This window comes from Episyrphus balteatus, chromosome 1 (assembly GCF_945859705.1).
Source record: "Episyrphus balteatus chromosome 1, idEpiBalt1.1, whole genome shotgun sequence".
NCBI classification, from domain to species: Eukaryota; Metazoa; Arthropoda; class Insecta; order Diptera; family Syrphidae; genus Episyrphus; species Episyrphus balteatus.
Genome location: NC_079134.1, coordinates 55,500,439 through 55,523,825, shown reverse-complemented (window position 1 = coordinate 55,523,825; position 23,387 = coordinate 55,500,439). Strand labels below are relative to the sequence as shown.

The 23,387-nt window shown below is 31.2% G+C and overlaps 2 protein-coding genes and 1 long non-coding RNA gene across 7 annotated transcripts in view; 1 reads left to right on the top strand and 2 right to left on the bottom strand.

Annotated features, from left to right (window-relative positions):
• LOC129915875 (piezo-type mechanosensitive ion channel component) overlaps window positions 1-23,387 on the bottom strand; it is a 291,170-nt gene that overhangs the window by 21,340 nt on the left and 246,443 nt on the right. The window lies entirely within an intron of this gene.
• On the top strand, window positions 12,313-18,158 carry LOC129916067 (uncharacterized). Its single transcript, XR_008772402.1, has 3 exons — window positions 12,313-12,414; window positions 17,309-17,402; window positions 17,457-18,158. It is a non-coding gene; the product is annotated as an uncharacterized LOC129916067 (long non-coding RNA).
• Window positions 12,375-23,387, bottom strand: part of LOC129915932 (chondroitin sulfate proteoglycan 4) — a 54,934-nt gene continuing 43,921 nt past the window's right edge. For all 5 annotated transcript variants that reach the window (XM_055995669.1, XM_055995659.1, XM_055995675.1 and 2 more), the window contains 4 exons: window positions 19,920-20,220; window positions 19,494-19,856; window positions 18,535-19,438; window positions 12,375-14,190 (listed from right to left, as the gene is read on the bottom strand). In XM_055995669.1, coding sequence (XP_055851644.1) covers window positions 12,555-14,190; window positions 18,535-19,438; window positions 19,494-19,856; window positions 19,920-20,220 — 3,204 coding nt within the window. In that variant the 3' untranslated portion in view covers window positions 12,375-12,554. The remainder of the gene's footprint in view (window positions 14,191-18,534; window positions 19,439-19,493; window positions 19,857-19,919; window positions 20,221-23,387) is intronic.

Here is a 23,387-nt window from a genome sequence, read left to right as displayed (position 1 = left end):
GAAACAATTTAAAATACAACTAGCTCCGAGAGCAGCGATAAAATTCTACTCAATCAAATACAAATGTACTTAGGCCTAATTTATCTCATAATCAGTCAAAATGAAATCTCTAGAGAAAAAGTTTTTTTAAGAGTCAACTTATCATTGCAATCAGTAAAAAATTTTGTTTGAATAAATTTAATATATCATAAAATGATATAAAAAAGATACGAACCTTTGGGTACTCACTAAAAAAATGTTTTAAAGTATAAATTACATCGATTGTTTTCGAAATTGATGCGGAGGTATAACCCCATAAGTGATACACCAACAAAATTTGTTTATTTATTTATTTGTTTGCTTCATTCAATCCTGTTAAATACATTTTTCATACTACAATTCAAACAAACAATTCCAGACATAATGTTAATAATAAAAAATGAATTCACAAACGTTTTAACCGCGGTTTCACTCCTCCCAGAAGTTCTTGAAGTTATCCGATATATACGCTTTGTGTGAAAACGAGGACTTTGCAGCATTTAACTCAAACATATATTGAATCAAACATATGTATCTGGGAGGAGTAAAGCCTTGAATAAAATGTCTTGGACTTCGTAATTTTTTATTAGGATTAGGATAGACTGCTTATTTTGGGAGTGAAGGTATACCCATGGAAGTACGCAGTTTTAAATCGAGGTACGCCTTGATATCAAATTCAAAATTATGAGAGCTTTAATTAGCGGCCCCATAAGGCTTTTTTCTGGTGTATAGCTTAATCATATTAATTGGAAAACTCACGTATTTTAACGCATGGAAAGTCATATTAAGCTGGGAATTAAAGCTGAAAGGCTTTTGAATTCAATATTAGGACTCATATTATAGCTATAAAACTTCGATTTTGGTACTCCACTCCCAAAATTTGCTGTGGGCTTTTTGACTTTAACGTATCTTTTTTAAGGGGGACCTTGTATGGTTGGGTTGTATATTAAAAAAATATATAGTTATTAGATAGACAAAAAGAAGCACTTCAGACTTATTTGTAATCAGAAGATAAAAAATCATTATTATACAAGAACACAAATATATGATGATTTTAAGACCAATCAATAAGACCATATACTTATTTGTAATGAGAAGATAAAAAATCCATTTTTGGTTATAGTTACCTCCACTCCCACACGGAGAAAAAATAAGATGTGAAACACCTTATATGTTTTTCGAATTTATTACTTTTATAGGCATTGGTACATTTTTTGAAGAAAACCAAACTTTCAAAATAATGCCTGATTCACAATATTGCGAGACAACGAGATGAGAGCGAGACGAGATTTTCCGTGACGATTTTAAAAATTTCCAAATTATGAAAATATATGAAACAATACACAATATTCCAATTCTCGTTGCATTGAAATTCCGAAAATTTTGAAAGAGGACGCTCGAGACGACGATTTTTTGAAAATGAAATATTATTATAATAATCTAGATAGTTTATATCATTAAAAGATTTCTCAATTACATATTATGTATATTCGAGTTAGCCTAGGTGATGCCTCCCAATCTCACTATCCTGGGTTCAAATCTCCGAAAATTACTATTGTTTTTTTTAATTTTATTTATTTTTTTAAATCGTTTGTATGCTTAAAAAAAAATCGCAGTATTGTGAAATTTTGTGCGAGCAGTCAGACAGTGCAAACAGTGACAATCCATTTTTCTCTTTTATGAAAGCACGCACATTAACGCTAGTTTGGGTCAAAACGTTTATATCCCCTTCTGCGTGTTTTAATTTTGTTCGGATTGAATTTAGTTTGTCCATTTTCTTACACCGGATAATATCACACAAAATCAGTTGGAATTATTTTTTGGAGTGTTAGGTATGAAAAGAGTGTATAACATAACAAAATTCGGTTAATGGACAGGACTTTTTTAAACATTTTTTGTATTGCATTTATATGTATCTTTCATAAATTAAATTATGTTCTTTCATAAATAAATTATTCTTTAAATATCTATAAATTTTTCTGCAACATAAATTTAAAATATGTCTTAAAATGACCACAAAATTTGGTAAGATAAAGTAGCATTTAAAAATTAAGTTATTAAGGTCAAAAGCAATTTATTCACATACTTTGTAAGTTTTTTGTGGGATATTTTCTGGTTTTTTACAGAAATGTCATATGGTGATATTAAGGGTTACATTTTTAAATTTAAGAGGTGATTCTTGGGTATATTCTAAGAAAAAAATTATTCTTTAGTAACGCACTGTCTACAACTGATAATACTTTTTGTTAATACCCCTCGCTTCGCCACTGGGGATGACTCCCCAATAAAATGAATTTTAGCTTACTTTTCTAGCAAGTTTATAGCTTGTGATTAACTTTACGTTAACAGTAAAGTCTTTTTTTGCATGAATTTCTAATACAATTTACTAGAATTAGGTACATTTCATTTTTATTGATAAATAAAATTGTAGGTTTGCATTTATCTTACAAAAATTATAATAGAAAAATGTTTTAGGGGGGAAAACATGGGCCGTCGCCCAAGGCCGCTACCCCCTTTCGAACTTTTGGAAAACGTCAGTTTCATGTTACTAGAGTTTTGCGTCTATTGAAGATATCTTTTTGTTTGAAACGGCATTTCAAAGCTTAAGAATAGTTACTTTTTAATACATTTTAAAAAATTACGTAATCCCTGAATTAAAAACTTTTTTTTTTAAACTGGTAATTTCACGGATTTTTCATGGTTTTTGACTTGCTCTAAAACCTTGGCTATTATATATAGGAGACTTATACTTACCAAATATTAAATATAGATATTTTTCAACAAAATAAATCTTAAATCACCCCGATATCTTCAATAGACGCAAAACCATAGTAACATGAAAACCACGCATCTTAAAATTAGATCATCATGGATTTGCTTCCTTACAGCCCTAGAGAACATTCCTATAAAGTTTGAGCAAAATCTAAAATGAGACAGCAATTCCGATTGAACGCTTGCATACGGAATGACAGTAAACTAGGGTTTCCAGAACATCTCTTTTAAAGAGAACATGTTCTCTTTTTCAACTCTGATTTTTTTTACACTCTCTTTTGTCATAATATTCTTTTTTTGTTCTCTATTTTTCAAATGTCGTCTTTTTAGTATCTTTTTTTATTTTCGTCCATAGTTTTTCAAGATTGTTACTATAATCTGTCTCGTTGTTTCAACTCTCAAACCCTGCCCACTCACAGTTAAGGTAAAGTGTTCATCGCATTTTAATTCAAAAGAAAGTTCTGTTTTTCGTTTTCGATCTACATATTTTATAATTTCTTTTTCTACACGGATCTCATAATACAGTTAAATAAGGAGAAAAAAGGGGAAAATCTCGGAATAAATGTTAGTAGAAATTTTTTTTGCTCAATATCTTCCTTTTGCCATTCTATAACATATCTCAAAAGTCTAGACAAATCTCATGTCCGCTTGTCGCGATTTCAAGGTCAAATCGCGAAATGGAGATTTTCAATATTAGCAAAAATAGGCTATGGTATTATATACACATATGATACATGATTTCAAGGTATTTTTTAATGCTGATTCCAAAAAATCTAAAATCAAGACAATCTGACGTCTCTGGAAAAAGTTATACCTGTTTTTCATTTGTCAACTCATATTATTATAACAGTTGCAAACTTACTGCCGAAAAACCCTTAAAAATTATGGTAGATGAACCAAATTTTGCATGAAAATTTTACAATCCATCATTATTTAAAATCAAAACAATCCATTACAAAAAATATATATACCTACGAAATAATGGCATTTTTTGATGGAGGGGCAAATTTTAGGATATGCACTAAAGAAGATTCTTGTTCATCTTAGGAATAAGTGCTAATAGGCTAATTTTTTCATTTTAATCTTTGTTTGGATATTCTTTAACTACCCTCAAAAATCTAAAAAAATCTCATGTCCGCAAGTCCTAATTTCCTTGGTTTGAAGATAAGGTGCAGATTTTAAAAAATTGAAAAACTACACTTCAGATATTTGTGTCAGATCAACATGAATAAGGTGCATTACTTTTCAGGGATGGTCAGGTTGACTTGTTTGTGAGTTTTGTTGGAATAAGTGTTAAAAATACCTTTAAATCATGTCGCGTATGTTGGTATACATATAAAAATTTAAACTTTTCTTATTAATTTTTTAAAATCTGCACCTTATTTTCAAACCAAGAAAATTAGGACTTGCGGACATGAGATTTTTTTAGATTTTTGAGGGTAGTTAAAGAATATCCAAACAAAGATTAAAATGAAAAAAAAAATAGCCTATTAGCACTTATTCCTAAGATGAACAAGTTTATTCTTTAGTGCATATCCTAAAATTTGCCTCTCCATCAAAAAATACCATTATTTCGTAGGTATGTATATTTTTTTTGGAATCAGCATTAAAAAATACCTTGAAATCATGTATCATATGTGTATATAATACCATAGCCTATTTTTGCTAATTTTGAAAATCTCCATTTCGCGATTTGACCTTGAAATCGCGACAAGCGGAAATGAGATTTTTCTAGACTTTTGAGATATGTTATAGAATGGCAAAAGGAAGATATTGAGCAAAAAAAATTTCTACTAACATTCATTCCGAGGTTAAACCCTTATTTGACTGGATTATCAGTTTAATTGCCTTTTAGCTCGATTTTTTTTATCTAAATATTTTTTATTTTTTTATTTAAATAAATTGTGACTCGTTAAAAAGCTGACTTGTGCAGTTATTCCAAAGTTTACTTCTCTAGAGAAGTTAAACATCCATTCAAAAGATTTACAATAACTGAGAATATGGACGCGTTCTTCTTTGAAAAGATTTGATAATTTTTAACGTAATTCCTGTGTCCCAGATCCACTACTTTTAAGTAACTGTTTAGAAAAAATAAATTTGTTCTGCTTATGTGACGTTAGCTTTTGCTTTTTCTCATCAATTACTCTCTTTTTTGTTCTTTTTTTCTTTTTATAAGTCCTCTTTTTTTAAAGGTTCTAGAGTAAAATGTTCTCTTTTTATTAAGGTCCCAAATGGACACCCTAAACGGTCCTTAAAAATTGTTGTAATCAAGAGCGGTGGAATTTTTTTTTTAACTTTCTTATTTGACCTTTTAATAATGCAGCCCTATACTAGTTTTACAGATTCATCCACTTTCCGTGGATTCCGAGGTATAAATCTAATTTGACTCCACCATATATCCAGACTGTAATGAATAAAGAAACAGAACTGAACCGCGAAAAGAATATTAATCAGCTCAGCTGTATAGTCATATTTTTTGTGTCAAAACAAAATTAATATGTATTCACGAAATGGGTTATCGTTATGTATTTGTAAAATATTGTAGAAACCTGCTTCAATGAATTATAAAGATGAAGATTTAATACTTGCAAATAGGTGCAACGTAAGCAGGTAAGCACTTTTAAAGCAGAAACACAATCACGCTTTGCCAGACGCGTCGCGTCGTCGCGTTACGTTGAGAAATCCTCAAATCGCGCTTCTGTCACTTGGACTTTGAACAGCTGATTGAAACATAAAATGTGCTGTCAAATAAAAAAAAACACAGTCACTCACAAAATTATTGGGCCAAGTCTTTATCTTGATTTAAATGTGGAAAAATGAAGAAGGATATTATAATGTGTTGAAAAATACATAACAATTTCTTTATTCTTTAATCCTATAGTTATAAAAGCAAAACCAATCAAAATAAATTCTCTTTTAAAGAGAACTAACAATAAAACTCAGTTTACCACATCATTAAACTATTGTTATTTTTAATACATACGTAAATTGTTTTGATTTAAAATATCTCGATGTCGTTTTTTTGTGCAAAATTTATATAGAGAAACAGAAAAGCACACCTAGTATTGGAATAATTTATTTTTTTTTATTCACATTTGGCCCAACAATTATGTGGGTGACTGTAACTATATCTGATAAATGTCAGAAAGCGAGCAAAAGTTCAACCAAGCTAGTTGAACTTTTGCTCGCTTCCTTACGTTTCCTTAAGTTTGTCAAAAAAAAAGCGTACGTAGAAAAATCGTCATTGTGTGAGGTTACCCAAATTTCGTATAGTTGAACTTTTGGCAGTTGTCAAAATCGACGGCAAAGCGTGATTGCGTTTCTGCTTTTAAACTTTTGGTAGGTATTTATTTTTCTTATTGTCCACAATTTTCATTTATTTCAAACTAACTAGACGCGAGAACTACTCCCGACTCCCGAGCTCATTTTCCAATTCTTGAAAAATTGACAGCTCCTCCATTTCTCATTAAAACTACGTTTATGCTTGAGAATTTAAAAATACTATATAGGTATCTATGTCGTTTTCGAAGCCTGCTGAAAGCCTTTATTTATTAGGGGGAAGTGGTCACCCTTCGTACACGGTCACCCTTCGTACAATGATTATAAAACAAAAACTAAACGGTTTTCAAACACGTGCTTACTAGTGTACATAGACATAGTAGGCGCCGAGCTGCTAGATAAATTTTGAATCCTAAGTGCAACGGATTCGGTCACCACAAGACTTTTAGTGTTTTTTAGTGCTCTGAGTAATTTTTTTATGTACATTTGATGTCATGTTGTGTTTAAGTTAAGTATGTTTTTGGCTAAACAGTAATGAAGAATTGTTGATTAAAGTGTTAAATTTGTGTTTTAATTATAAATATTGCAAAATCTCAGTACATTTTTTCAAAAATCAATTTTTCTGCATTATGTACAGCTTGAGGAGCATTCGTACAGTCAAACATGGGGCACATTCGTACGCATACGTATGCCCGCCAGTAAATTTTCTTGAGCAGATAACAATCAAAACACGGAGTTACAGTTTTATTGAAATGAAATTTAAACCTCTATAATAAGTTTTTCGCATTCTATAGTAAATTAAGGTTGGTATTTTTATATATGTAAATAATAATTTGTTTCAGAATCATCGAATCGCGAAAAATTAAGTTTTTTATTTGTTTTTGTTTTTTTCTGAGTCAAGTTCAATTAATTCATAAATTAATAAGTAATTAAATGTTTTAAAACTCATATTTGGCATTTGACAAATCAAAAGTTAGTCAAATTAACGTTTTAAATATCCTGTACGAATGTACCCCATGTGCTGTACGAAGGTTCCCCACGGGTGGGGAGGATTCGTACAAAAATCTAATCCCAGTAAAATGGCTATAACTATTTAAGCTTTTGACTTAGAAGTGTCAAATTTTTTTGTAAAGTGTAATAATAAACATATTACAAATAAAGTCCATTTTCTCGAAGCTGGAGTGAGGAAATAAATAACTAAAAAAAAATAAGTAAAACTGTACGAAGGGTGACCACTTCCCCCTAGTATCTACGAAAATGCTTCTCTTCTCAGAAGAGAAATTCTCTTCTTGATTTCAAAACAGAAGTCACTCAAAATCACTGATATTTATGTCGTTTTCGATTGGTTCCACTCAAGGATTCACTCATTCTGAAATCCAATAAGGCAGTCTGAATCGCTTCCACTCAACTCTGAAATTTTATATCTGTATTGGTGAATAAGCAAATAAAATTGTTTTGCTTCTCTACCTGGAAATTCGATTTTACGTTTAATTATTTAAATATTAGGTGTGTTTTTTTGTTTATCTATATATAGATATTTGAAATCAAAACAATTTCGAAAACTTTATCTGTTTAGATTTTTGAAAAATCCAGATACTTATCCAGATTTTACTTTCTCTCGATAAAAACAGTAGTGCCAAGGTGCTTTATTTGTTGTTTTATGGGTATTTTATACAGAAATAATTAAAAATATTAACAAAAAAAACGGAAAAAATGGGGTTTGAAAAAAGCTCTCATAAAAAAAATAATCAAAAATTTGTTTGACATGGTTGCATTGAAATGTTAATATTTTGAGATATACGAAATGCATGGATCCTGATAAGATTGTTGAACAAATATATATATAAAATTACCAAAGTTTTTTCGAAAAATTAGAAATAAAAATAAAAAAGTTTCCACGTTTGATCTTTAAAAAATCGGAAAAAAAATTCAATATGGCTACCTTCAAACGCTTATAACACAAGAACGACGCAACTAATGTTAATGGTCATGGTCTTAAAATGTAGCTAAGAATATACAAATAATTTTTGGTTTTTTGTTAAGAAATTTTTTTTTGGAATCCAACATGGATGTAATGTAGGGTGTCCATTTGGGACCTTAATAAAAAGAGAACATTTTACTCTAGAACCTTTAAAAAAAGAGGACTTAAAAGAAAAAAAAAAACAAAGAACAAAAAAGAGAGTAATTGATAAGAAAACGCAAAAGCTAACGTCACATAAGCAGAACAAATTTATTTTTCCTAAAGAGTTACTTAAAAGTAGTGGATCTGGGACACAGGAATTACGTTAAAAATGATCAAATCTTTTCAAAGAAGAACGCGTCCATATTCTCAGTTATTGTAAATCTTTTGAATGGATGTTTAACTTCTCTAGAGAAGTAAACTTTGGAATGACTGCACAAGTCAGCTTTTTGACGAGCCACAATTTATTTAAATTTTTAAGAAGTACTTAGATAAAAAGATCGAGCTGAAAGGCAATTAAACTGAGATCCGTGTAGAAAAAGAAATTATAAAATATGTAGATCGAAAACGAAAAACAGAACATCTCTTTTGAATTTAAATGCGATGAACACTTTACCTTAACTGTGAGTGGGCAGAGTTTAAGAGTTGAAACAACGAGACAGATAATCGTAACAATCTTGAAAAACTATGGACGAAAATAAAAAAAGATACTAAAAAGAGGACATTTGAAAAATAGAGAACAAAAAAGAATACCATGAAAAAAGAGAGTGTAAAAAAGATCAGAGTTGAAAAAGAGAACATGTTCTCTTTAAAAGAGATGTTCTGGAAACCCTAATGTAATGGCCATACCACTACGGATTTTAAAAAAACATGAGCACGGCACATATTTGACAAACAGCTGCCAAAGTGTATGAACAGTGGTGCCAAACATTTGGACGGATTTCAAAAATCCCGATGTCGTTTTTTTGCAAAAAATCTATATACATAGATAAACAAAAAACACACCTTTTATTGATTTTGTGTGAATTCTGATTTGAAATCAAGAAGAGAATTTTTATTCTCAGAAGCGTTCTGTCTGTCATGTGAATTAAACACTTTCAGAAGGCTTCTGAATGATTCCGGACCCTTCCGGAAAGCCAATCGAAAACGACATTAAATAGTTAAACGTCAAACAAATTTTCCTTGTGAAAAAAACAAAAAAATACTAACTGATTTTTCACCAATACGGATATTAAATTTCAGAATTGAGTGGAAATGATTCAAACTTTTTTATTGGATTTCAGAATGAGTCAATCATTGAATCGAAAACGACAATAATGTAGTTGAAAAAGTTTTACATATAATACCTATTAGGGTGGGTCAAAAAAATCGAAATTCTTTTTTTTGAATTGGTACTCCGAAAAATCGATTGCTAGACCCCTCTAGAATATACACACCAAATATGAGCTCTTTATATTAATGGGAAGGTCCTCCGCTTTGCAATTTTCCATTTTTACATCAAGCTTCTACTAAAAAAAAATAATTTTTTTATTAATTGACTTTTTAGCAAATTTCTTTTCATATTCTTGTAGGAAATTGAACGCTCTACAAAAAAGGCCTTATACACTTTTTTCGTTTATCTAACCGTTGAATAGATATTTAAAGTCCAAAAATCGAGAAAATCTTTAAAAATTCGTTTTTTGTTCTTAATTTTGTAACAAATTGAAAAATTATAATGATCAAACGCGCAAGACATATTCTTGTTGGAAATTGATTGCTCCACAAAAAAGGTCTTATTAACTTTTTTCATTAATCTAACCATTCTAAAGATATTCGAGGTCAAAGTTAAAAAAAAATATAAAAACATTTTATATTTTTAAAAAATTTCTAATTCACTGAAACTTTATTATTTTCAAATTAGCTAGATATATTCTTGTAGGGGCTTAAACGTTCTACAAAAAATTCCTTGGAATGAAATTGATTGCTTTAACCGTTTAGAAGATATTCGTATCCAAACCAATGCTCACTGATTTCAATAGTTTTCTTATGACCCGTATGCATTGCGATTTGGATACGAATATCTTCTAAACGGTTAAAGCAATCAATTTCATTCCAAGGAATTTTTTGTAGAACGTTTAAGCCCCTACAAGAATATATCTTGCTAATTTGAAAATAATAAAGTTTCAGTGAATTAGAAATTTTTTAAAAATATAAAATGTTTTTTTATTTTTTTTAACTTTGACCTCGAATATCTTTAGAATGTTTAGATTAATGAAAAAAGTTAATAAGACCTTTTTTGTGGAGCAATCAATTTCCAACAAGAAAATGTCTTGCGCGTTTGATCATTATAATTTTTCAATTTGTTACAAAATTAAGAACAAAGAACGAATTTTTAAAGATTTTCTCGATTTTTGGACCTCAAATATCTATTCAACGGTTAGATAAACGAAAAAAGTGTATAAGGCCTTTTTTGTAGAACGTTCAATTTCCTACAAGAATATGAAAAGAAATTTGCTAAAAAGTCAATTAATAAAAAAATTATTTTTTTTTAGTAGAAGCTTGATGTAAAAATGGAAAATTGCAAAGCGGAGGACCTTCCCATTAATATAAAGAGCTCATATTTGGTGTGTATATTCTAGAGGGGTCTAGCAATCGATTTTTTGGAGTACCAAATCAAAAAAAAAATTTTCGATTTTTTTGACCCACCCTAATACCTATTTTATTATAGTATTTTGTAAGATACAAACATTCAATTTTATTATATAGTGGAGTCAATTTAGATTTATACCTCGGTATCCAGGGTAGTCGATGGATCTGTAAAACTTGTATAGAGCTGCATTATTAAAAGGTCAAATAAGAAAGTAAAAAAAAAATTTTACCGCTCTTGATTCCATATGAAGGTAAAACTTATTGATTGAATAGTTAAATTTGTAAAATATTTTTTACTATAAAGTGAAAACAGTCATACACTTTTTTAGTTGAAGTATAATTTTACTCTACGTAAAGAAATATTGCTACTCGTAAGGTATATACTACTTTATATTGCTCACCATAATTTTCTTGTAAAAATTACTTTACAGAGCCGAGAAATGTTCAATAGAAACGTAAGGTAAATTTTACTTAATAGTCGTTGTGGAGTATAAATACTAGATTCATTTTTCTCCGTGCAATACTTGCAGTTGGCTCTTAGAATATTCTTTAAAGGTGATCATCAGTTTGAATAAAAGGAAAAATGTATTTGCAGAAATGAAGCTCGATGTCTACTTAATTTTTTTTTTTCAGTCACTAACCGATATACAAAAAAATAGAGTGAAACTGAATCGTGATCGTTCAACGCTCAGCAAAATTTTTCACCACTTGGTAACTATAATATAAGATTCATGTATTCAAATTTTTTTCTAGCTCCCCTTGCGTAGCTGAAGCCTACAGACAGATACAAAATAAATAAAGGCCCCTATCGAACAAACGAATACGGACGACAAAAAATGCTGCCGATACCTACAGTTTTTTACTGTGGTACAGTTGTAGGCAGCTTTTAAAGCAGAAACACAATCACTCTTTGCCGTCGATTTTGACAACTGCAAAAAGTTCAACCATAAGAAATCTGTGTAATCTCCCACAATGACGCTTTTCTTACGTACGCTTTTTTTGACAAACGTAAGGAAACGTAAGAAAGCGAGCAAAAGTTCAACCAGTCTGAACTTTTGCTCGCTTTCTGACATTTATCAGACATAGTTACAGTCACCCACATAATTATTGGGCCAAATGTGAATAAATAAAAATAAATTATTACAAAACTAGGTGTGCTTTTTTGTTTCTCTATATAGATTTTGCACAAAAAAACGACATCGAGATATTATAACTACAAACAATTTACGTATTAAAAACAACAATAATTTAATGATGTTGTAGACTAAGTTTTATTGTTTGTTCTGTTTAAAAAACAATTTATTTTGGTTTTTATAACTATAGGATTTAATAATAACCAAATTTCTATGCATTTTTTAAACACATTAATATCCTTCTTCATAAAATCAAGATTAAGACTTGGCCCAATAATTTTGTAAGTGACTGTGATTTTATGCTTCAATCAGCAGTTCGAATTCAAAGTGACAGAAGCGCGCTTTGAGGATTTCTCAACGTAACGCGATGACGCGTCTGGCAAAGCGTGATTGTGTTTCTGCTTTTATTGTCATCTGTGGTGGATGGTTTCATAACTTTACCAATTGGTGTTAAGTGGTCAGATTACTCAACTGTTGAGCATAGTAATTGGTTGTGTAAATAATACGTAAATAAGTCAAAGAAGATTTTCTTTAACCTTGTCAACCTTGTTTGTTGCAAGAAAAATTAATAAATCTCTACTGTTAAAAAGCTACAGCTTCTAAAATTAAATGAATAATATTTTGGTAAGTGCCCACGCAATTCTAATACAATTTTGTGTAGTTCGTTTAAGAAACGGTCATAGTGTTTGAAAACACTTAATGAGTACTAAGATTATTAAGTTTACAAATACAAAGTAACACTTATTTTAAAGATTCAAACTAAACTACACCCAATATTGATTTCGTCGTAAGAGGGGATTACTGGACGGCTGATGTGATTTAACTGTGGAGTACCCTAAGTCATTGGTCATATCACAAGAAGAACTCCATGCATCATTGTCGGGGTATGAGTGCTGATACTGATTGGGTACCATGTGTTCAATTTCCCTCTGATCGTCTTTAAGATCATAATCATTGTCATATTCATCAAAATCGGTTCCACTAACCTTGTAACTTTCAACTCGAATAACCTTGCAATGGGGTATGTTGCTGAAACATGGCAAAGGTGTCGAAGCAGCCGTGACAGGAATCGAGTCAATTTCCGAGTTGTTATAATTTTGTGTGGGACTTACTGATGTCAAGTCTGGAGGACATGGTAAAGCGGGAGGATGTTCTTTGCAAATATTAATTTTCTTATGTTTAAGACAACGGAGCTTAAATGCAAGTATGCCTATTAAAATTATTATGAAAATAACGATGCAAATGTAAACAACACCAATGTAATTTAGAGAAAATTTTCCACTCCCAGCAGTGGTTAAATTTGTAGTTTCTTTTTCGGTATGATAATCAATATTTACAACACCTTGAGCGGGCTGAACTGCTTTTATAATTAGGGAATACTCAAAAATATCGCGTAAATTTTTACTGTTTCTTTCATAAGGAACAAAGTATATAACTCCACTTCTTAGTTCTTTGTATGAAAATGAAATGGTGCTTCTTTGGTTTTGATTATCAAAATCGCCAGAGCTCCTTATGATCTTCCTTATTTGACCTGAACTTGGAGTGCGTGTGATCAAAAACTTAGCATTTAACTTGTTCATTTTTACCAAAATTTGACTATCTGCAATTAAGGATGTCTCAAGACGAACCCTTTCCTCATTTTGCAGAAGGATATCATTGATCTTTATAATAGGCTCTACAAGTACCATAACATCTACGACGGCACCATATTTTGTATTTGGGACATAGGCGTATACTTGAAATGTATCATTAGACCTGCTTAAATCAGTCTGCATGTAACTTATTTGTGAGTTTTCTAGAAAATCTTGGGTGAATCTTAAAGTTGGCTGGTGTTTAAGAACTATTATACCATACAAAGGTGAATTTGTAATATTATATAAAAGACGGTGCTGTTTTACATTGGTTTTTAGGCCTATATTGATTACTTGCAGTGTAGCTGTTGTTCCCCCTTGTGGAACTAATACTGGGGTTTGTTTATCAGTTGGAAGAATTGTTATAGGATCAACTTTGATTGTAAATATTTCGTATGCAGGATCAAAATGCCCATCAGTTACTGTAAAGCAAAATGTAGTGGACTGTGGAGCTCCAAAATGAACATAAGTTATTCGATTATTATTTATATCAGCTTGTGTGAACTGATTGGAGTGAACAATAAGTTCTTGAGCTTCCTCATCAGAGGAGGTCTTTTTTAAAACCCCAAGTGTTGGTCCACTCGTTACTTCGTAGAAAATATCTTCCGGGGCAGTATCTTTGTCTTCAGTCAGCAGCATTTGTTTCGTTATAGTTCGGTTTTCACTCTCGACGACGACCATTTGTGGTGCATGTGTCATGAGCTTGAATGGTTGATCATTTATGGGAGTAACGGTAACTGGGATTGACAGGTTGCAAAGAAATATAATTCTGAAAATAAAAAAAAAAACAAAAAACAAATAAAAGTTTTATTTATTATTTAAAGGCAAATACTACGTTTCCACCTACGATAAATCCGAGATTTAGCTAAGTAGATTAAGCATAAATATCGAGTTTTATTCTTAATCTCGGATTGAAAGTAGGTAAACATCTTAGATTTAGGGTATCTGAACCCAAATCTGAAATAAAGCGAAGTAGATTTAAAATAAATCTCGAGATTTATTCTAAATTTACTTAGCTAAATCTCGGATTTAGCGTAGGTGGAAACATAGTAAAAGAGAATATTTTGACTTCTTCAAGCACATTTCCAACACTACCCAATCCTTATAACTTAATGGGCATACGCCTAAGTGTCGTTTTACAGAGTCTAAGAAACTGAAATATTGGTCTTGGTTTGAGGCCTATAAAATATTTAATAAATATTTAATACAGAATAAAGTTATTAAATATATTAACCATTGGGATAATGAAACTCGTATTTGTATTCTATCATGTAACGTAATGGCGCTCAGAACTTCCGCCCAAAGGGAGTTTCGCCAGTCGTTTTGACCATCGAGCAGATGACCATTATAATGTCTTGTAAGATTGGTCTTATACTATTGCTAGATATAAAAAAATCTGCCCTTAACGCCATAGTCGAATAAGAAAAGCATGGAATGAGCTATAAGATCGCTTTTTTCGGTTAAAACTACGAGTACACTCACAAATCTAATTTGTTTGGTAATAAAATACCATAGGATAAGTCTACCTAAATCAAGTTAAGAAACTGGTAGGGCAGCAAATTAAGAATTGCCAAGCGTTGTTGTTAGGCAACTATGTATTTAAAATCCAAGTATTTTTCCGTACGCAATTTACCGTAGAATTTTGAAGGGAAACTGTTAATTTTCTTAAATTTGAATCTTAAAAATCTTCATTTATATAACTCCTATAACGAAGAGCAGCGACAACATAATTGTACAGGTTTATTCGCCTTTTCGATCACATATTGTATTGTATTTTCTATCGATGTTATATATGGGCCATTGTGAACAGAAATAATAATTGTTTTGTGACAAACCAATCCTTCCATTAAAGTCACCTATAAGCATGAAGTTTGTCGTGTCGATATCTTGCAGAATCTCTCTCAGTTTCTCGAAGTCAGATTGCCAGTTACGACAATTTATATAAATAGGGACTATGCACATTATATCACTCCCAAGTTTAACATCTATAATTTACTGCCCTTCTGAACCTTCCCAATGTGTCAGGATGGAAAAATAAATTATTATTTGTAAATTTTTTTAATTATTTAAAACAATTTGATATTTTTATGCTTTTTGAGACACATTTGTTAGAACACGAAGAGGAGCAATTTAAGAAAAATATTTAGTAATTTAGCCCAGGGAAATTAGTAAATTAAATCGCATTTTTCGCGGGACTAAATTTTTTTCATGGAATGTGTTCGGGTGGTTGTCCTTATCATAAAAGTCAATTTGTTGGGATAATTGGAGGTTGGGAACAGTCGCCATCTTGGAAAAGAGATTGGTATCGTTTTTAATGAATAGCTCCATTGTTATTCATTTTAACAAAAACTGACAAAGGTAAGACTTATTAACAATAATATACAAAATATAAGTATCTACGCAGTTTTGCAGCCATACGCGTCTTAATATCGATTTCAAATGTCTGACAACTCTAATTTTGTGCTTTATACGGTTTTCGGGGGGTTAAATAACTTAAGTTTTCCACTTAATGTGAATGGGCTAAATTTATACTTTTTGAAATTAAAATATACAAGCTGGTGCTTTATTATTTTTCCTAAATCTAGACACCCCAATCTTGAGGATGTGACCAATAGAACTCAAGATATAAGCCGTTGATGCGATTATGTTTTAGAGGCTTTTTTGTTTAGATTTTGTTTGTTTATTTGAATTGAAAAGCGTGATATGGTTAGTTAAAAAAGCTTATATCGTGAGTTCTATTAACCCGATCGCAGAGATTGAGATGTCCAGATTTAGGAAAAATAATAAAGCACCAGCTTGTATATTTATAATTTCAAAAAGTATAAATTTAGCCCATTCACATTAAGTGGAAAACTTAAGTTATTTAACCCCCCGAAAACCGTATAAAGCACAAAATTAGAGTTGTCAGACATTTGAAATCGATATTAAGACGCGTATGGCTGCAAAACTGCGTAGATACTTATATTTTGTATATTATTGTTAATAAGTCTTACCTTTGTCAGTTTTTGTTAAAATAAATAACAATGGAGCTATTCATTAAAAACGATACCAATCTCTTTTCCAAGATGGCGGCTGTTCCCAACCTCCAATTATCCCAACAAATTGACTTTTATGATAAGGACAACCACCCGAACACATTCCATGAAAAAAAATTTTTCCCGCGAAAAATGCGATTTCATGCCCATATTTTGACTAATTTCCCTGAGCTAATTATGAATTAGGATGGGCAAACACAATCAAGCTATACTCTGTCCAATAAAAACTGTCAGTACAGGTAAGATAAAACGTTTACATCTCACTCTGCATCATGCTTAACGCATAAGTCTATCACAACAAAAAGCTTACACAGCGATGCCGCACTTTGCATAAAAATGTTTCAAGTTTTATCGAAAAAGTACCAGCTTTACGCTTTACCCCTTTGTTGGTAGAATTTCACAATAACAAAATTTTAACAGAAAGACAAAAAATTATTATTTCTTTTTACACCAACATTATTCTTTTGTATTTCAGGGGCATTTGTACTTTTGTGAAATCGTTTGGTCCCACTGATTTGAAAAAAAAAAAATTTCCCATAAGGCCTGTACTGACAATTTTTGTTGGACAGTAGTCCTTAATATTTCCTGAACGTGCCCATTATAACTTAAAATCTTAACATTAATTAACAAATTATTTTCTTTCTGGTAGACTGCAGATTCTCACGCCTCGTGTGAACAGCCATTACTTGTAGTTGCACCTAAATTTAATACTGGTTGATGCGTTGTCACCCTGTTTACTAGGCTGTCATTTGAGTTGACAGCTATCATTTTCGAAATGTTTGACTTGACATATTATACAATTTTTTTTTCTTTTTTTTAATTCCTTCATTGATAAGTTTAATGTATTTTCAGAACATCAAGACCATTATTTTCACCACACTTTGTTTTCCGTGGGACTTTTTCAAGGAGCAACTTTCTATGCGTATGAGCATAGCTCGTCTTTGACGTACGTTTGGTAGTAAATCCTTCTGGATGCTTACATATGTTTTTTTCCTTTCAGGTGATTTGAATTCTTTAGCACGTTCCAGGCTGTTTCACGCGGTTTCATTTTTACAATGATGGTTGCTCCAAGAGTACTGCGGTTACGTATACAGTATACTATAAGACCAGCGCAGATGAACTTAGCTCATGCGTAAATATAAGCAGGGGAACAGGCAAAATACTTTTAATAAAAACGCTGTTGACATTGGTACTGTTTAGCTAAAACACTGTTGTCATTGGCGCCTTCCAGACGACTTTACAAACCCTAAGCGGAGCAACGAAGTTGCGTGAGCGGGACAGAGGACCGAAAAAGTAAAGTTAAAATCCTGAGAACCCGCGAGGCGGGCCAGACAAGGTACTGTTAACCTTAAAAGACTGTTGATATTGGCGCCCGCCAGACGTTTTTAGCGGAGCAACGAAGTTTCCTGAGCTGGAAAGAGGTCCCAAAAAGTAAAATTAAAATCCTGAGAACCCGCGACCAGGCAAAGTACTTTTCAAATATCTAATAAAAGCTTTTGACATTGGCGTCTGCCTGGCGAAGTATCTAGTGTTTTTTCTTGGAGATACACAATGCTCTCAACTTACTCTTAATATCAAAAACCTTTTTAATGGTGTCACTGTAATGCCAAATTTATCGAAAACCGTTAACAATTAAAAATATGATAAAGAAGTAGTTTTCGTGTTTTTCGATTTTCTCAAAAACTTTAAGGCATAGAAACATACGGCTTTCAGTGTTTGATCAGAAATCAATCAATTTTGTATCCACAGTCTTAACAAAATAGTATTCAATGTGTTTATTAAGCCATTTTTCCACAATTTTTTAATTCGATTATTTCAAAAACTATTGATTTGAAATTAAAAATTAAGTGAAATATTCTGGCTTTTGAAAAGGTATCTTTTGTTAGTGCTGCCATTGTTTTTTAATATTTGTTTAGATTGACCCTCCCCCCCTTCCCATAGTTAAAAGTGATTGTATTTAGCTGCTCTACAAAATTCCCATACTATTTTTCACTGTCTTAGTTAAATTAATAAGTCGAAATTGATAAAATTTACATGCATGATAAATTTTCAAGAAATTTCGCCCAATAAATACTTACCCTTGAGACAGATATACTGACATGAATATTTCATCTTCTAATGTATCCGTATGATCATGTTCGTAAAAAACGTTTTTCTTAGAAAAGTCTGTTGTACTTATTCGGTGTTCTGATTTCATATCATTCCCCACTCCAATTTGTCCATGATTGGGTTTTTTCAACACCTCAATATATACTTCTGCATTATTTATTCCTGCTCTTGTCTTCAAGTATTCATAAATCTTGGTAAAATCCAATCTTATCGGCGCTATTCCACCTTCATCAACTGTTATTTGAGGTACTGGTAGAAATCGTAAGAGACCACCAGATGAAACTGATATTTCGATGTTGAATTTTTGATTAAAGAGACGATCTGATTCCTCTGCAATAATATCAAAGTAAAATGAATCATTCACACGGAGTTCTAAAATAACAGCCGTATGCTCGTAAAAAATTCGTCCATTATCAATGTCTTCTTGAGTGAATTCATTCACTTGTGCCGTGTGACCATTTTCAATTGACTCATGAAGAATCCTCCCAAGATTTGGTTGTATTGTTATATTGTATTTAATTTTTCTTTCAATATCCGAACATTTGAATGATAAATGGTCTCGTAAGATTTGCTTCTTTGTCAAGGGAAAAACATGAAGATTAACATTATATTCCTTAATAATAATTACTGGCTTAATGGCAATATTCAAAATTTGGTCAGTAGTGTTGAAGGCACCATCTGTGACTATGAATGAAATTTCATTTTTCTGGGAATTGCCATCATGGATGAATTGAACAACCTCGTTGTTAACTTGCCCTTGAGTAAATTGATGTATTTTCATATTCAATTTTTCTTTGAGTGCCAAAAAGCCACCGTAAATATGGTTAACAATAAATGTTAAATTTTCCGGAGTAGTGTCATAGTCCTGTGCCACTATTAATTATTAAATTATAAATTGTATCTTATTTAATAATAAAACAAAACTTACTTAAATCGCTGCTTTTAATAGTGTATTTTCCGCCATGCCATACCTGTAATCCTGTGTTAATGGCTACATAAGGAATTTCGTCATTGACTGGAATCACGGAAATATTTAGGACGAATGGAACACTTTCTTTACTTCTGGCTAAAGCGATTAATGTTATTGAATCTGTGGAGTTTTCATTTCCATTGTGAACATATTGAATAGTGCCTAATTCGAGTTGTTTTTGTGTGAAACGTTTAACTTTTGAATTTCCTGCCATTACGAATCCAGAAAAAGGGCTTTCTGTTATCTTATATTCTAATATTTTATTTTTATAATATTCCGAAAATGGTTGAATGTCTGTTGCAGAAATTTGAGTTGTTTTTCCTAAATAAAACAAAAATAAAAAAACAATAAAAATAAAATACAAGGTGAATGCATTATATTAACCTTCAACAACAATTACGGCATTTGTTGTCATGTAAAGTCGCTCCGGAATGATAATAATTTTAAGCATAAGGTTGCGTAACCAAGTTATTCCATTGGTTACATCAAACACAAAATAATCACTTGACTGATTAACTCCGGCCTGGATGTAGAACATTTTGTTTGTATTAATAGCAGATTGGTCAAAAACCTTGCAGTTATACTCGTCATCGAAGCTCATAGATTGCATTTCTAAGTATCCGTGGATGGGTGAAGTTGTTACCAAAAATGTGATATCCCCAGGTGATATATTAGGATGAGAAACCTTAATTATATAAAAAAAAAGAACGGTCACAAACCAATAATCATCATTCATAACTATCGGTCTTCCACTAGCGATAAATCCAATGCCGTCTTCACAATAAGGGCACACGGGGCCCGTGCCCAGGGCCTCCATTTTCAGGGGGGGGCCCGAAGGAACGAAAATTTCTGTCACACATTTATTCGCAAAACATTTTTGTCGGGCAAACCATCTATCAAAAAATTTTAGTATTTATATGGCAACCAAACAATTAAAAAAAAGTTTTTTCTACACCTATACGGAAAATATATGTTTTCAAAATGAAAACAAATTATGTGGCGTTGTATGCGGTCAAAATTTTAAATCCAAACGAACAAACCCAACAACGGCGGATCCAGGGGGGTTCACGGGGGCACGTGCCCCCCCCCCCCCCCCAGAACTTAAAGTTCATACTTAAAGGAAATCAAATTATAAGAGTTTTTAAAATATATGAATAATAACAGAAAGAACTTGAGTGAAACTCTTGTCTATTTCTGGCTGAAAATGCGAATTTTATTGTTTGTTGCATCCCTTTCCCATGAAAAGCTCCCCTCACAAATAAATAAACGGCTATTTGTTGGGTACCCACGAATTTTTTTTCGATTTAAAAAAAAGTGAATTTTCAAAGTAATTTTGGTGAAAAATTTTGATATGGACATCGAATCGACATCGACATTGAATGATATTCTAAAAAAAAAAATTATTGTATATGCAACTCTATTTTTTCATACGGAGGGGTTACAAAATTTGCACTTTTCTCGTTGTTTTTTTTAACACAAGTGTTTTTAAAATAGCGGAACACGCCACAACATTGCATAAACTATATATTATAGAACTGCTGGATATGTAGAACAAACTTGCATTTCAGAAGTTTGCCCAAGTTTGCACCCCGAAAATAAAGACCCCTTGAAAAAAACTCCTCAAAAGCTACCCTTACTTATAGATTTTTATAAATATTATTTTATTGAGAAAATTTCTCCAGGGATACCTTTAAAAATATGTAAAAAAAATAGTGTTCCAAATTTCAAAAGAATCGGTGCTGTACTTTTGAAGTTATGAGGAGCACCGACGTTGAAAACATTAGTTGTGGGGATAACGTTTTAAGTTTTGAACTCTGGACTAAAAGACCAAAACGTTCCTAAGGGAAGCATTGAAATACTCATAACTTGGTCAATTTGGCTCCAAGAGACCTACAATTTGAGATATCTTGAGATATAAATCAATTTAACCCCTTGTAGCCCCATATGACATTTCTGTAACAAACCGAAAAAGATTGCATAAAAGCTCTACAAACTATTTTTTTTTTCTTTTGAAGCTTCTAATATAATCTTTAAGTATTGCTTTATCGAAATAGTACTTCAAATTTTTAATAAATAGCACCAATAGTTTTTATTGACAGTTAATGTTGAAAGTTGGGCTTTTTTTGAAAATAAGCTAATTTGTGTAAAAACTACGAAATTCAGAAAGGAAAGTGCCTACAAATTAATATTAGATTGTTTTTTGCTTGAATTTATATAAATTATTTAAGCTTTTTTTTTACTCTTTGAATATCGAAATAACTAAGTAAATAATGACTTTATTGAATTTAAAAAAAAATACGTGTTTTATTAAAGATAAAGGCCAATCGATTGACTTATTAATTTTTAAATATACGACCTTGGGTTACAAAAGGTTAATGCAAATAAAAAAAAACCAAAGTGGGTTTCCCGGCAAAAAAGTATGATTCAGTTTTTTTGTTATTCTTAGGAACTTTAATATTTATTAGAATGAAGTCTTTAGTATTTGACTAAAAACTACTAGGTCATTAACTAATGGTATAATTATGTCCATAACATTGCAAAATTTTATACAAAATCAATTAAAAAACGTAAACATTTTTTTTTCAAAATTTCATCTTTAAAACTTAATTTCTCAAAAACTATTTGATGAAACAACTTAAGTCAAAAAATAAAATAAAGAATAGATTACTAACTTTCATATAGCACAGGATTGCACGTGCATTTTCTGATTTTTTATATTTTTTTTTCTCCCGGCTAATCCAGGGGTAAGTGGGCAAGCACTTAAGTGGCTTTTACTGTAACAAGAAAATGAAAATTTTTTTCTTCCGAATAACTTTTTGGTCATTTGGTACCTATTTGATGTGGGAAATGTGCCTAAATATTTTTGGCCAGGTCTTAGACCACTGTGGGTCGTTAAAATTTTCTGCTTGTTAGTCAGTCGTATGATACTTCACTTCATTTCTAACTGTTATTGCTGTTTTTTTGCCAATCCGTTCCTTGTGCCTCCCCCCCCCCAGAAAAAAATCCTGGATCCGCCCCTGATAACCCAAATGCAATTTTCCAAAAAATAAGACAATAATATTTTTAAAAAACAAGAAAAATATTTTTTTTTCACTGATGAAAGCTTATTTTGGGCTATGACCTATGAGAACAATAGTGGCTTAACTAGGGTTGCCAACCGTACTAAAAAAAAGGGTATTGTGCTCTATTTCACGTATGTGTACTCTAAAATCTATAACTCTGATAGAGTACGTCAAAATACTCTTTTTTTTACTTAAGACTGTTTGTACCACCATATAAATTTTTATTATTTAGTTTAAAAACGAGGCTTAAAATATTCGATCTTATACTTTCTAAATTTCAACAAAAAAGAAATAAGAAGCTCAAATATTAATAAATTGATTTTTTTACAAAAAAAAATCTTAAGGTTTTAGATATTAAATAAAGAAATATGAATTTTGAATTTGAACATTTGGAGTCATATATTACACATAATGTTAAAAACAACAAAAAATGTTATGTACCGCAAGAACAAAAAATACATTTTCAAGACTTGAAATAAATGGTACTCTTCTTTTTTCAAATGTAGTCTTTTTTTTAGTCTCTAACATCAAATATATTTATTCTTTCTTAAAAAAGTTGGCAACCCTAGGCATAACCCACTTTTTTTTGAAAAAAGGGCTTTTCAAAAAAATTGGGCTCTTAATATAACCGTGAGCTAATATCTCTCGTGGCTCAAAACTGAATCTTATGGCTTACGTAACTATTGTTCTAATAGCCTCATTTATTTATAATAAAAACAACAAATTCTCTTCCATTATCTACCATTAAATTCCATTATCTATGGTACACCCTTTCACTCAAGATAATTTT